The 13,984-nt window shown below is 41.5% G+C and overlaps 1 protein-coding gene and 1 non-coding gene across 2 annotated transcripts in view; one reads left to right on the plus strand and one right to left on the minus strand.

The window, feature by feature from the left end:
• LOC146581471 (alpha-1,3-mannosyl-glycoprotein 4-beta-N-acetylglucosaminyltransferase B) overlaps positions 1-9,873 on the minus strand; it is a 37,399-nt gene extending 27,526 nt beyond the window's left edge. The window contains exons 1-3 of the mRNA XM_085283177.1: positions 9,538-9,873; positions 3,741-3,914; positions 1,926-2,054 (exon numbers count right to left, since the gene is read on the minus strand). Of these exons, the coding sequence (XP_085139303.1) occupies positions 1,926-2,054; positions 3,741-3,914; positions 9,538-9,628 (394 nt within the window). The 5' untranslated portion in view covers positions 9,629-9,873. The remainder of the gene's footprint in view (positions 1-1,925; positions 2,055-3,740; positions 3,915-9,537) is intronic.
• A 413-nt stretch (positions 9,874-10,286) lies between these two features.
• Positions 10,287-10,358, plus strand: trnaa-ugc (transfer RNA alanine (anticodon UGC)). Its single transcript has one exon. It is a non-coding gene; the product is annotated as a tRNA-Ala (tRNA).
• Positions 10,359-13,984: the final 3,626 nt, after the last annotated feature.

The raw sequence follows: 13,984 nt of genomic DNA on the forward strand, positions 1-13,984 counted from the left end.
GTAAAGCGCTATATAAATACAGGCCATTTGCCATTAGGGTTGCCAACCGTCCCTTAAAATACGGAATCGTCCCGTATTTAGAAACAAAAGTACACGTCCCGTATTGAGCTAATAAGGGACGCACTTTGTCCCGTAATACAGTGAGAATCAAAAGTAGTCTATAAATGTTAATGGAATTAACACTTTGTTTGAAAACATAATTCCCAGCCCCTCTCCTGCTTTGTGACCAATGAGCTGACAGCACACTTATGACAATTCGAGTATGACAATTCAGATTACCGCTCATCTCATTGGTCGAGGAAAGGTCGCTTGCGGAGAAAATACCGGAAGACAACAGATGACCACAACAAGAAGCATGGCCAACAGGGAAACAAACCCCGACACTGCGGTGCAAGTCTCGGATGACAGTACACCTAAAGCTGAGCAAACACTGTGCGATTTTTTCAGTCGCGTTATTCAGCTCCTGCTCAAACTGCACAATTGACTCGCAGGGGTTAGAAGTTGGTAGGTCACGATGCAGGTCTCACACTATACCGCCCGATGCTCTGATGCGACCTGAGTGCTCACACTGTGCCTCCATAACATGAAGGTTATAACAGAAAATCTGTCGCGCTCGCTCTCTCTGTCTTTCACTCACACAGACACACTACCACCATCAACTTTGCTAAATTGCTAATGAAAAACATGATCAGGCAGCTGTGATTGAGCAGCAGAGTAAATCCAACTATTTTCACGGTTGTTGTGGTCGTGATAATTTTGTGATGCCACATCGAAAAGGCTCGGATGAGCTTTCCAAAGTTCTACAAGTTGTGCCTCCATGGCTTGTGTCCAGATCACACGCTGCACAGCTGTGCTGCTCCATCTTTTTCACCAACGTTTACGTTTGCGCGTGAGCAGTGTGAGCGCCTGTGGTGACACCCTCACGAGCGATTGATGATCGGGAGCTGGTCGTGAGGTGTTAATCACTTCTCGTTACCCCACGTATACTACACGACGCATGATGAAGGCCAAAATCGGTCCGATCACTCAAAAATCGGCTCAAAATGGGCCTAAAACCGCACAGTGTGAGCCCAGCGTTAGAGCAGCAATGTTTGTTCCCCTCAGAGAAAGGGAAGAATGGGAAAAGGAAAACACCTGGCTGGAAAACGTTAATATGGGCATGTGCAGTGAATATCAGCGCTATGTGGCCAGAAGTGTGATAATATAACTTATTTTGTGTAAGACACAACTGCAAGGATAGATGATTACAACAAATTGATGACTAATACATAAAAGTAATACATAGATGAATAATGATGATGAGTTATGATGCGTAATCATGGGAACAAGCGGGTTTACAAACAGGAGCAGCTGATTAGCATTAGAAAAGCTGAAATAATACCTCAACTGAAGCCAACTGTACTAAATGCACTAAATGTGCACTGTTACAAGAATATTTTTCTTTCTATTGTTTTCTATTATTTTAAGTTAAGCAGGACAGAGTTCTTTTAAAGAAAGATTTACTTATATTCTCAAAAGTTAAGCATGACAGGCTTCTGTTTAAGAAAGAGACCTGTTTTACTGTGTTAATGTTGTCATTTTGAGCTAGAAATAAATGGCTAAATGATCATTTGTTTCCCATATGGTCATATCACAAAGAATATGCATCTACTTAAATCAACTTCAAGTCAAATGGTTAAAAAAATAATTTCACACACAAAAAAAGAGCTAGAAAATTCACCACACTGGGAAGGGTGAAGACAACTGGGTCGCCCGGCCCTGGCCACGAGGTGTCCCTTATTTATTTTTCAGGGAGTTGGCAACCCTATTTGCCATACACACACACACACACACACACACACACACACACACACACACACACAATCCTACCAAGATTCATTGAATAGTAGGGCTGTGCATTTTTATTAAATGTGAGGGCTTCATACCTCCACGACGTCCCTGTCCCAGCACTACATTAGGTACAAGGCTGCCCGGATGGAGTCTGAGGTGGGGCATGAAAATGTAAATATTGGGCTGAATGAATGTTTGCAAGCCTGTAGGTTGCTTTTCTGTTTCTGTAAACACAAAGAAAAAGGGATAGAGGCATGTGGTGTTATAGTTAGCACAGTTAGCACACAACATGCTAATAGGCCAGGTAAAAATATATGATTAACTTTCATATGTATTTTGTTTCCTATACATACAGGAAACTAAATAAATAGGAATTATGGCAGACAGACAAAATTTGAGACCTGTGCTCCTGTGTCAACCATCAACTGCAACTTCTGTAGATAAACTGCCCGTGGTACATTACACAGAGAGAAACCTGGGTGATCTCCTTATGTTTTACAAGTCAAATGACTTAGGTCCACATTTCTTTTGATTGTGTGGAAATGCTTAAACAAAGTACAGTTTCAGCTAGAGGTCTCTGTTGTGACTTTTTTTTTTTCTTCATTAAGCCAAAAAACACCAATTTAATTAACCAGATTCAGAGAAATCCTAGAAATACTGTGTATTCACCATTGCATGAACACTGACATTTTAACCCTGGAGAAACCATGGGGTCAAATTTGACCCCATGGTTTCCTAGTAAACCAATGGGGTCAGAGCCGACCCCATTGGTTCTCCAGGGTTAAGAAACATTTACAAAGTTTTAATAGGGTTGAGGTCAGGGCTGTGGCAAGGCCATTCTGAAAGAATAATGTTAGCCTGCTTCCATTCTAAAAGCAGCTTTGCTGTGTGTTTGTCCTGTTTGAACATTTAATTGTGTCCAAGTTTCAATCAACTAGCTCTTCATCTGATGTTACGTTAAAGAATTTAGAGCTAGTCCTCCTTCATTGTTCCGTCCACTTTGTGCAATGTTCCACTACCACTGGTGTCAAAAAAGCCCCAGAGCATGGAACCGTCACCACCATGCTTCACATTTGGCTTTACTGTTTAGGTTTGAAAGCCTCACCTTTACTCCTCCAAACATACCTTTGTCATTACAGCCAGATAGCGCAAGCTGCAAATTCCAGTCAAGCTCGAAGGGATCAGTTTTAGAGCAGAGGCCTTTTTTCTTGGCACGCCCTCCGTCCACAGCAATATAAAACTAACTTCAGTTCGGCAGGCTTGAGCCTCGTTGGCCTTTGAGTTGTTCTGAACCAATTTCCTCTCATCTGAGAGTGACACTTTGGGTCTTCTTCCAACTGAATAATCTGTACCAACTTACAGTTGTTTGAATTCATGACCTTGGAACCTCCAGTTGCTTAAAAAATGTCTCCAACAGATCTTCCAAACTACAATTTTTCCCCTTAGATCTTCGCTGAGTTACTTGGCCTATTATTCAGTCCAATAAATGCCATCAAACAGTGCAGTCGAACGAACTGCCAGTTTGAGTCAATCGTGATCACTAATAAGAAATGAACAGGCCTTGGCAAGTTCAAAGATGCTGTAGAACTTTAGCACCACGATTGTCTTTTTTATTGTTTTTTATCATTCTTATTACAAAGTTAAGAAATCTGTGTTTAAAGTTGAGTCCAGTGTTGCCTTACACATAAAAGAATGATTCCCAGTGAGTGGAGAATAGCATTGGTCAGTACATGCTATCCAGCATGGACTGTGTTCAGTGTTTTCAGCTTTAGGTCTGTTGATGCTGTGTACTGTATCCATGTAGTTATCTTTTTTGTTTCTAATATCTTGCTCTTATGACGCATTTCCAAAGACATTTGCCTTTATTCAAAGTCATAAAAACAAATAGTGCTGGGTTCTCTGCTACCCACCTTTAAAGCCTGTCCTGTTGTGGACAGAGTAAAGATAGGTGTCGTTGCCAGTTTTGGAAAGGTTCCTTAGCTGTTCCAGGATGCTGCTGAGATCCTGACTGACCTGCCCCCCCAGCTCCTCGGCCACCAGCAGACGCTTGTACAGGATCTGCAGGTCAGGCATCACTGTTGAACCTGGATGCATACAGCAAAGTTTAAAGAGTTAAGACACACTAGTTGTCAACAAACTGACTGCTTATCGGCTTAATTTCTAACTTAAAGTCACATCATTCCATAATAACCGCCCACCTTAAGCAGATATGTCCCTTCAGATGGTGGAAAGCCTAACTTGAGTCAACTTTCCTTATTTTATCTGAATGACCACAGAAAACAAATAAATATGCAAATCTTCAAAGAAGTTGGAATCAGTAAGCTTTTGTCATCTTTGCTTGGGAGCTGGCATTTCAGCATCTCCCCATATTTTTGTTTTCACAATGACATTCATGTTTCTAACAGACGCTTCTCTCTCTGTTTATACACCAGGCAGCTCTATTTATAGTGCAGACACGTCTGCAGCACTTGAAGAGATTCTTGTTTTCAATCACTCCAATCTCTTTGTTCAACTGCTTTCAACTCTCCGACATCAACGTTCACTCACGGAACATTTTCATGTAATCAGTTCACACTTTGTGCTTTTATCTGCCACTTTTATAAATGACAGTTGATTACTTTTGAAAGGACATGTTACACGTTCAACAATCAATTTTTTTTATATGCATGAATGACTTTGAGTTTTCCTAAGCTGTAGAGGCTCTTAGGGTCACATTAGTATTAGGGATGGGTACTGGGTTCTGACATAAATGGTAGTAACCAGACCGAAAAGCAGCGCACATTTCGGCAGAGATGGGCGGTAATGCGTTACTTGTAACGACGTAATGGGAAACTCACAGAGAAACTCGCGGATTCTTCAACTGACCGCGGCACACCTGCACCAGGGTAAACCTCCGCCTACCGCACTCCTGCTTTACAGGTGAAAATAGAGCAACAGGACCGCTGAGTCTTTGACTTTATTTATGTTCTGCTGTGTTTTACTTGCATCTATTTGAAAGACTGAGTGTAAACACAAAAATTATTTTATTTTATTTTATGTGCTGGAATGTGCAGAAAATAGCTTTAAATGTTAAACTAATTTCTTCCAGTCAGAGAATGTTGCATATAATTAAATGTTTTGCTTGATGCATAAAGTTAAAAGATTAAAACTAATAAAACAAGTTTTAAAAAGAGACTTTTCCATCTGATTACATTTTGTATGATGGATTATGCAGAAAAAGTAGAATTGGGCTGAAAGATCTATCGCTTTATCACCTCTTCAGGTTGTAAATCGTGTTTTTAAAAAGTAACTAAGTAACTAAGTAATTAATTACTTTTGAAAATAAGTAATCAGTAAAGTAACGGGATTACTTTTTGGGGGAAGTAATCAGTAATTAGTTACTGATTACTTTTTTCAAGTAACTTGACCAACACTGCATTTCGGTGCTTAATTTCGGTGCTTTTTTTTCCTGAGCTGTGATACACTTTGGATTCTAGCCAATCATTTTACGTTTCCGAGGATAGTAGGAGGGCCCAGGTACGTACGTTCTTTTAGAGCCGAGCTACAGATTAAAAATGTCCAAGGCGAAGCGGTCCAAAGTCTGGCTGTACTTCACAGCAAAAGATGAAAACTCAGCAGCCTGCAACAAGTGTTTTAAGGTGATACTGTAATACTGTCAAAGGAGGTAACACCTCGAATCTGATGAAACATCAGCTTTTTTAAAGCTGAGAAATGCACCGTACCTACTGCGGGTGTGGTCCTTGTTATCGGAGTTAGCAACATCCCCCAAAAACCCGAAGAGGAGAGTCCTGGCCCCTAGCCCTGCCAGTGTAGCAGAAATGATGATGATGCAGCAGCAGCCGTTCTTCTCTGCGTGAGTAGCTTCATGTTCGTGTGTAATTTATGTTGAGTAGGCCAACCACGTTATTACATTAATGCATGTACGGTGAACTATAGCTGCAGAAAAGGCTAACATTGTTATCTTTTTACAAAAAAACAGCTGAACATGAGAGGTTTTTGGACAAAGTTTGTGTTCTCCATTCTTTAAGCACCAGCACCGTTTCAAAAGTACCGGTGTGGCACCGGTATCGGATAAAACCTAAACGATACCCATCCCTTTTTTTTGTAGCGTGTAGCGTGCCCACCCCCAAGGTCCTATATGTATGTGTTATGAGAGTGTGAATAATGTGAATATCTAAGTTGTGGAATACAATTGAGGGTGGGTGAGGAGGAGTCTCATATAAGACTTTGTTTAGGCATTGTTGTAATGCAGGCTTGTAGGAACAAAGCACATCAGGTGCTCAAATTGATTAGAAGAGCACTCTGTATGTGCCTTTCCATTTAGCTTTTCTACAGCTAGCCGTATAGGTCTGCTTTTCTGTGGGCGGGTTTTGTCAACACAATACCTTCACAACAATGTAAAATGCAGCTACCCAACTTCACAGGTGTGGCTCTGGCATTAAGATGAAAGCTCTGGTATGAGAGCTCACCAGTATTGCAGCAGACTTAATGGTGTCTACAGTTATTGGAGTATTTATGATAGAACATTTACCTGCACAGCTTGAATATGTCAAAAAAAAAAAATCCTCAAATAACTCAAAATATACCAAATAAAGTTCTAGTATTAACTTCCGGTTTTAAACTACTATCCCACTATTAATAAAACTTTGTCAAGGTAAGGAGGAAAAAGGACAAGCCTAATGACAATGGCTCATTTCCATCAAGCGTCCCAATAAGCCACGACAGCAGCTGAGAGGAGCCCAGCTGTGAAGATACCTGTGCTTTCGCTGTTATGTTAAGATGTCTGTTGTCTGAGCTGCAGTGCCTTATTAATCATGCAAATATTATATGTTCAATAAAACTTTTGGTTTCATTAAAACTGTGTTTCAGCTTGCTAGGCCTTTACTCCCTTCTTTAAGTTGCTTGAAGACGTTTCACCTCTCATCCAAGAAGCTTCTTCAGTTCTAAGGTCAAATGGTGGAGAGTCCCAGATATAAACCTAGTGGGAGTGACCCCCCACTGATGATCCTCTAATCGCCTGAGCCAAGGTGTGAAACTGGGTGTGGGTCCCAATCAGCCAGAGTTTCGGGTGTGTTCATTGTGAAACCTGGCCCCACCTTATCATGTGAATTCCTGAGGTCAGATGGCCCAGGATGTGAGTGGGCGTTAAGGCGTCTGGGGAGGGATCTCAAAACTGGATTATAGATGGCAGAGAGTTGGTGTCGTAAACCCCGCCTCTGTTCAAAGATGGTCGCTCACAGTGGACATAGATGGCTTCTTTCACTCCTCTTTCAAACCATCTGTCCTCTCTGTCCAAAATGTGAACATTGGCATCCTCGAAAGAGTGACCTTTATCCTTAAGATGCAGATGGACTGCTGAGTCTTGTCCTGTGGAGGTGGCTCTTCTGTGTTGTGCCATGCAGAATCAGAATCAGAAACTTTATTGTCATTGTCATGAGAACAACGAAATTAAGAATGGTCCCCGATCATTGCATCATCCCTAGCAATATCAAAATATAAATAAAACAATAAAATTCAATAAATAAAATAGATAGAATACTTAAAATACTAATAAGATATAACAGTAAAACATTCACATACATTCCCACACACATGCTTCAGACCGTGCATAGATTAACACAAGAGTGGCGTGATGGACATTTTTTTGTAGTATTCAGATGTGTTATTGCAGTTGGATAACAGATGTGCGCTTGTGAAGTGGCTGTTTGGTCTCTCCAATGTAGAGGTCTGGGCATTCCTCGCTGCACTGTACTTTAAGAACGCCCATTTAGGATAGCCGCATGTTTTGAGTGCTTCCTTTACATGTGTGTGTTCCTTCTTTTTCCCTTCAGGCTTAGAGGGAACATGTTCTGCCCGGTGGTGTAGGGTCCTAATTACTCCAAGTTTGTGTTCCAGAGGGTGATGGGAGTCAAAGAGGAGGTACTGGTCCGTGTGTGTGGGCTTCCGGTAAATTTCGATGTTGAGTTTGCCGTTCTCTTCAATGTGCACGGCGCAGTCCAGAAAAGGCAAACAGTTGTCCTTTGTGTCTTCCCTGGTGAACTTGATGTTTTTATCCACAGCGTTAATGTGCGCAGTGAAGGATTCCACTTCTTGTGTCTTGATTTTGACCCAGGTGTCGTCCACATATCTGTACCAGTGGCTGGGTACTCTTCCTTTGAAAGAGCCAAGAGCCTTTCTCTCCACTTCCTCCATGTAAAGGTTGGCTACAATAGGTGATACGGGGGAGCCCATGGCACAGCCATGTTTTTGTCTGTAAAAGCCTTCGTTGTACTTGAAATATGTAGTGGTGAGGCAGAGGTCTAACAGTGTGCAGATCTGATCGGGTGTGAAGTTGGTCCTGTCCTCCAAGGAGCTGTCTTCTTGTAGAAAGAAGCCATCTAAGTCCACTGTGAGCGACCATCTTTGAACAGAGGCGGGGGTTTACGACACCAACTCTCTGCCATCTATAATCCAGTTTTGAGATCCCTTCCCAGACGCCTTAACGCCCACTCACATCCTGGGCCTTCTGACCTCAGGAATTCGCATGATAAGGTGGGGCCAGGTTTCACAATGAACACACCCGAAACTCTGGTTGATTGGGACCCACACCCAGTTTCACACCTTGGCTCAGGTGATTAGAGGATCATCAGGGGGTCCTTTTGTCCCTCTGTGGGGGGTCACTCCCACTAGGTTAACTGAACAAACAAACACATCCACACATGTGCAATAACACTAAGTGCAATAATCTTTTCTGGCATCGTTGTATTTTTACTCAGTTGTATACAGCATTCGTATTCTATTTTTATCTTATTGTATATTTTTATTCTATTTTATTCTACTGTATATAGTATATTATTTTATTCTATTCTGTACAGCTGTGTACTGTATTTATTCTTATTGTATTCTAATTTTTGCGTCATAACTTTTGCACTGTCCACTTCCTGCTGTGACAAAACAAATTTCCCACGTGTGGGACTAATAAAGGTTATCTTATCTTATCTTATCTTATCTTTATATCTGGGACTCTCCACCATTTGACCTTAGAACTTGAAGAAGCTTCTCGGATGAGAGGTGAAACGTCTTCAAGCAACTTAAAGAAGTCCAGACGCTTTTCTTTGCAAGCTCCTTTGACTACGATGACCTGGATGACTGAGAACCTTCACAGACATTTTACTCCCTTCTGTTTACCAGTAAAATAAGTATTTGTACCTAAAAGATAAACAAAGTCATTCGCAATAAAAATACAAGAGCTCGGAATGAGAAGAACAGAGTGAAAAAGCAACAGCAGAAAGCGTTTGTTCCTTGAATACCTCGCTGTTAGTAATGGAGCAGGTCGGCAGGCCGAGATGGTGGGTGTGTTGGCTTACTACTAAAACTCACACGGTGATGTTATGACGTTAGGGAAAGACTTTATAACCGGTATAACTTTCATTTTTTTTCTTAGGAAACAACATTTCCCACAGCCTCTTCAATAAGACGTTTGTACTCCATGTGAAACAGAGTGTTGTATACAGAGAGACCGTCGCCCGACGATCGAGAAGGTTATGCTAATAATTTGTAAAAATAAATAAATAATTTAAAAACATAAAAATGTAAAAGTTGCTCATGCTACGCTGTGACGCGAACTTTAACCCTGCGGTATTTTCTGTTTCCATGAGAATAAACAGCAGATGAGTATAAAGTTTCCGTTTGAGTCAGCATGTGAAAAGTAAAAGCAGGTACACTCACCTTCATCACTGGGAATCGATTTAATCCAAGTAACCGACACAAAACACCCGAACGCCAAGAGACATGCTAACTTATAGGGGTAAAACCTCATCTCATTCCTCACTCACAGTCCCACCGTCTTTGTGTGCCTACTTGCCGCCGATGGGACAACAGGTGGATGTGAGCGGACCAGGTAAATGCAGGTAAGTTAGAAGAAACGCTTAGTGTCTGGTCACAACTGTGATTCTAGCCTACGTCAAAGCCAAGCATCTACGCGTGTCCGCTTTCATGCTTTTCCGCATGTTGAAAACGTTGTTACACGGTCGCATGATGACAGTTCCTGACAAAACGCTGTGAAATTCTCCAAGAGCACAATCTGGCGTGTTGTAGGCACGCACGGCCAACAGCGACACCTGTTGGCCGTGTCATGGCGTTCACAGCCTCGGGCGAACCGGTCTATGACAGGAACCCACAGAACAATAAAATAAATAGTAGCAATCGAAAGTCGTACTATCTCTTTATGTAATATTTCAGGTTTAGCATGAGAAATAAACCTTAGCCCAAGTTTTAGTAGGCAGCACATTTTTAGTGTCACGTGTTTCGTAGTTCGCAGTATGGTTAAGGAAACGTGTGCTTCAAGGTAGCCTGTGTAAGTCCTTCTAAGTGACGGTACGGAATGTTGCCACTGACAATCTATGCTTACGTTGAGAGTATAATAGTACGAAACGTGCCATGTTTATATAGGCTACGGTGTGAGCCTCCGCTCGTGTGGGGATGTAGCTCAGTGGTAGAGCGCATGCTTTGCATGTATGAGGCCCCGGGTTCAATCCCCGGCATCTCCAACGTTTTTTTTGTTTTTTTGTTTTTTAATAAATTCATAAATTGACTGTTGGATTCTGTGTCCGAGTCAAATTTTCTCATTTTAAAAAAGTAGCAATTAGTAATATATATCTCGTTTCATGGTTAAGCTACTAGTTTGCCAAATGCACTAGTTACTCTGTGTTTGAAAGCACTGTTAGTATGATGTTCAAAACAAAAGCAGGAAGATCTCAAAGTAAAATTAAGTTAATTATTTATTTTAAAGTATATATTTTAATCGATGTCTGAGACAAAATACAAAGTGCAGGAAGTGACTGTTTCAGTTAGATGACATATCCCCGTTTCCCATATTTTAAAGACGATTTTAGGTTGTAAAGAACAATTATATTTTTGTCATTGTGTTCTGGCTGCTCAATCCAATTCCTTTGAGACTTCTTTCCTACCATCCATTTATTCTAAGTGGGGGGGATCACCGATTAACCAAACTCATGCATGTCTTTGGACTGCTGGAGGAAGACGGAGAGAATCCATGCACCACTCGGCACAGAGAGGGCATGGAGAATGGAGCAAAACCCAGAATCTTCTTGCTCTGAGTCAGCAGTATGGACAACCACACCACTGCCCACTTTACATATCATGAGATCCACCTGTGTAAGAAATTCAGAACCAAATGATTTGTCAGAAAAAGGTTCCCGTAGTTTTCATCACCATCATCACCTTTACTGGAACAGAGAGAACACTCAGGGCAACAGAAAATGCATCCGTAGCCAAATGCATTCAAAACTGGCAATACAGCATGTGCTATTGTACTATTCCAGCTGACAGCAGTGTCATTGTTGAACCAAGTAAGGATTTTATCCTGTTATGAATTTAAGAAAGATTTACATGAAATATCAAGTTAACTTTGTTGTGAGTTTCATAAAGTCTGATGATCTCAGTTCTGACATCTACATTAGTAATCACTCTTCACACTGCCTTCTTTGTGGTCATGACCTCTCCTCCACCCACAGCTCTGTTTGGGGTTTGCCATCATCAGATCACCAGGTCAGCTCCATCAGGACCAGGCTGGCCATTGTTAGCGCCATACAGTGCAGCCTGACCTCAGGCCAATGGCATATTCCATCATAAGGTAATCAGCTGCGGACACCCTGACTTCATGTCTGTTAAAATCATGGATACTGAAACAATATATTGTCTTTTAACAACTTGAGCTTCAAAATAACCACATGGCCTTCAGAACATCAGTCCCACTGCAACACAGATGTGCTCAGAGCGATCCCATGTGTGCAGCGCTTCAGAAAGGCTCATTCAGACAAGTTAACAGAGACACCATGCACACCAAAAAGGGCCATTTCTGTCACTACGGGTAACAGCAAGATGAACCACACACAGCCCCATTCACATATTTACCAAGATCCCCCCACCCATCATCCATCACCCATTACCCCAGAGTGACCTTTGACACCTCCCAGCAGCTGCATTTATCGGGAAATAGGCTGTTGTCATGGTGACTGAGGAGCAGTTTTATTTTCATTTACCCCTTAAACAGTGAACAAAAACACACAAGGAATAAAAAGTTTAAAATCTGACTTTCTTTGTAAATTATCCACATGTTTATCCCTGTATGGAAATATATATGGTAATGTTTCTGACTGCAAAAGTGTTTTAAGCTGGAGTACCATATGCTGTAACTAACCAGGACTAGAACAGTTGTTGTACTGTAATCTTAGCTTTTTAGACGTGGATATCACAGACAGTGCACTCTCATATACTGTAGCAGCTAAAGGAGACCATATTTTACAAAATCAGCTTCATGATGTACTCAGTAACCCTTGAAACAAGCAACTGAAGCCATGAGCCCACCAGGAAAGTAACTGCGATCATAGAATAAAGGAGCTTAGCGTTGTTTTCCCCTGTAGGTCTATACAAGCAAAATTATTTTGGCTGCCACAGTAGCTAACCCCCTGCTGGTAATTAAAAAGAACGCAGGTTCAAGGCAACTTTTCAAAGCCAGAAGCTGTCCACAATTAAAAACAGAGACAGGATCCATTAGGAATGTGAGTTATTGTCCTCTCCTGACGGAGTTTAAATATCTTCTTGTTCTGCTGTGTTACTATCCTATAAACAACTGCATTCCTCAGCATGTCTTACATGCATTTGCATGTAAGAAAAGCATGTCTTACATGCAACTGCATTCTTATTTGCAGTTTACACAAAATTTGCATCACACCAATCGTATCGTATTGCAATAAAAGAAGCAGCGAAGGACATTTTGTTCAACAAAGAAAGGGAAAAATTATTAGTAAAACATTTTACTATCTTTCTCATAATGAGAGGTAAAGGTCTTTGACAGAGGATTCACTGTTGGGGTGGAACGTTCAGTCACAAAACTGGTTGACTGGCCAGTGTTTGAACAGGAATACTGTCTGAGTTGACATTGCTCAATGTGCTCATTGATGGCTGCGATCCTTGAGCATTAGTGAGGTGTGTGAGGATGCGAGCAGAAGTTGAACCCATGGAAGTGCAGAAGAGTGATGAGTTAGATGAGGGAGTGACTTGGTTCTCTTGGTTCATGAGTCATGTTCTACTTGTACACCAGGAGGACGATTCACTCAGTCTTTGCTGTAATTTTTATAATTAAATACCCAGAAAAATGACACACACACACAAACACACACATATAACCCAGGACCCATGAAGACCAACAGGTTCTGGTGAAGACAGAGATGGAAATTGTTGTTAAGTTGTTACAGTAATTCATCAGCAGCTGTCTTTTTAAATTACTTAATGTTTCCCACTGAAAACACTGCTTGACTTTGCTGTGACGTGAGCACAGAAAGCAACAGAAAGCATAAAGCAAGTATAACAGTTTACATGAGACGGTTCAAAAGGAGCCTGAAATGAGCATTTGACTAATGCTAGTTAGGCCTGAACATTTGGCCCCTACAGCGAGGGCATCTGTAGACTCGTTTAGTGGTTTTGACCAGGGATAGGCCACTAATGATGTTCATGAACATCATGAATGACATGCACCATCACTGCTGGCTATGCATCCTGTGTGTCAGCACACCCGTGACAAATGTACTTCAGTCTAAGAAATTGAAGTCAAAGAGCAGAGAACGGTCAGTCCTGAGCATCAGTCCGTCACTGGATCTGCCTGTTCTGCTACAGACACACATAACAGGAATCAGGTTTCCTGAAAACACACTGCATTCGTCCTACACGTGTTTCTAGTTGCAGCTTTTTTCTCTCAGCAGAGAAAGACCAGATTAGATTGAGCTTCATGATCCCAGCAGGATGGTGCAGGGTTCACATGAAGGGGACTCACCAATGGAAGAAATAACATTAGCATTGACAAGAATATGGAGAACATGGCTTAGTGCAGTTCATGCTTTTTTCATTGACATGAACAGTAGGATATCAGTTGCATTTAAAGAAAGAGGCCAACATGAGACCACCCCTCCCACCAGTTCAGTGGATTAAACACAAAGAAGAAACACAAGGAAAAAGCTGCAGCAGAACGAGAGGGAGCCACAAATCTGTCTTGGTTTTGTTTTAATCCTCATGTTAAGAGGATTGTGTGTAAAAATGTCATCATGAGAGAAGATACACATAAACATGCAGATGTTGCACACATGCAAAGGCACAC

Source organism: Mchenga conophoros, linkage group LG2 (genome assembly GCF_057382185.1).
Source record: "Mchenga conophoros isolate Kocher_MC1m ecotype Shallow Benthic linkage group LG2, M_conophoros_male_GT1.1, whole genome shotgun sequence".
NCBI classification, from domain to species: domain Eukaryota; kingdom Metazoa; phylum Chordata; class Actinopteri; order Cichliformes; family Cichlidae; genus Mchenga; species Mchenga conophoros.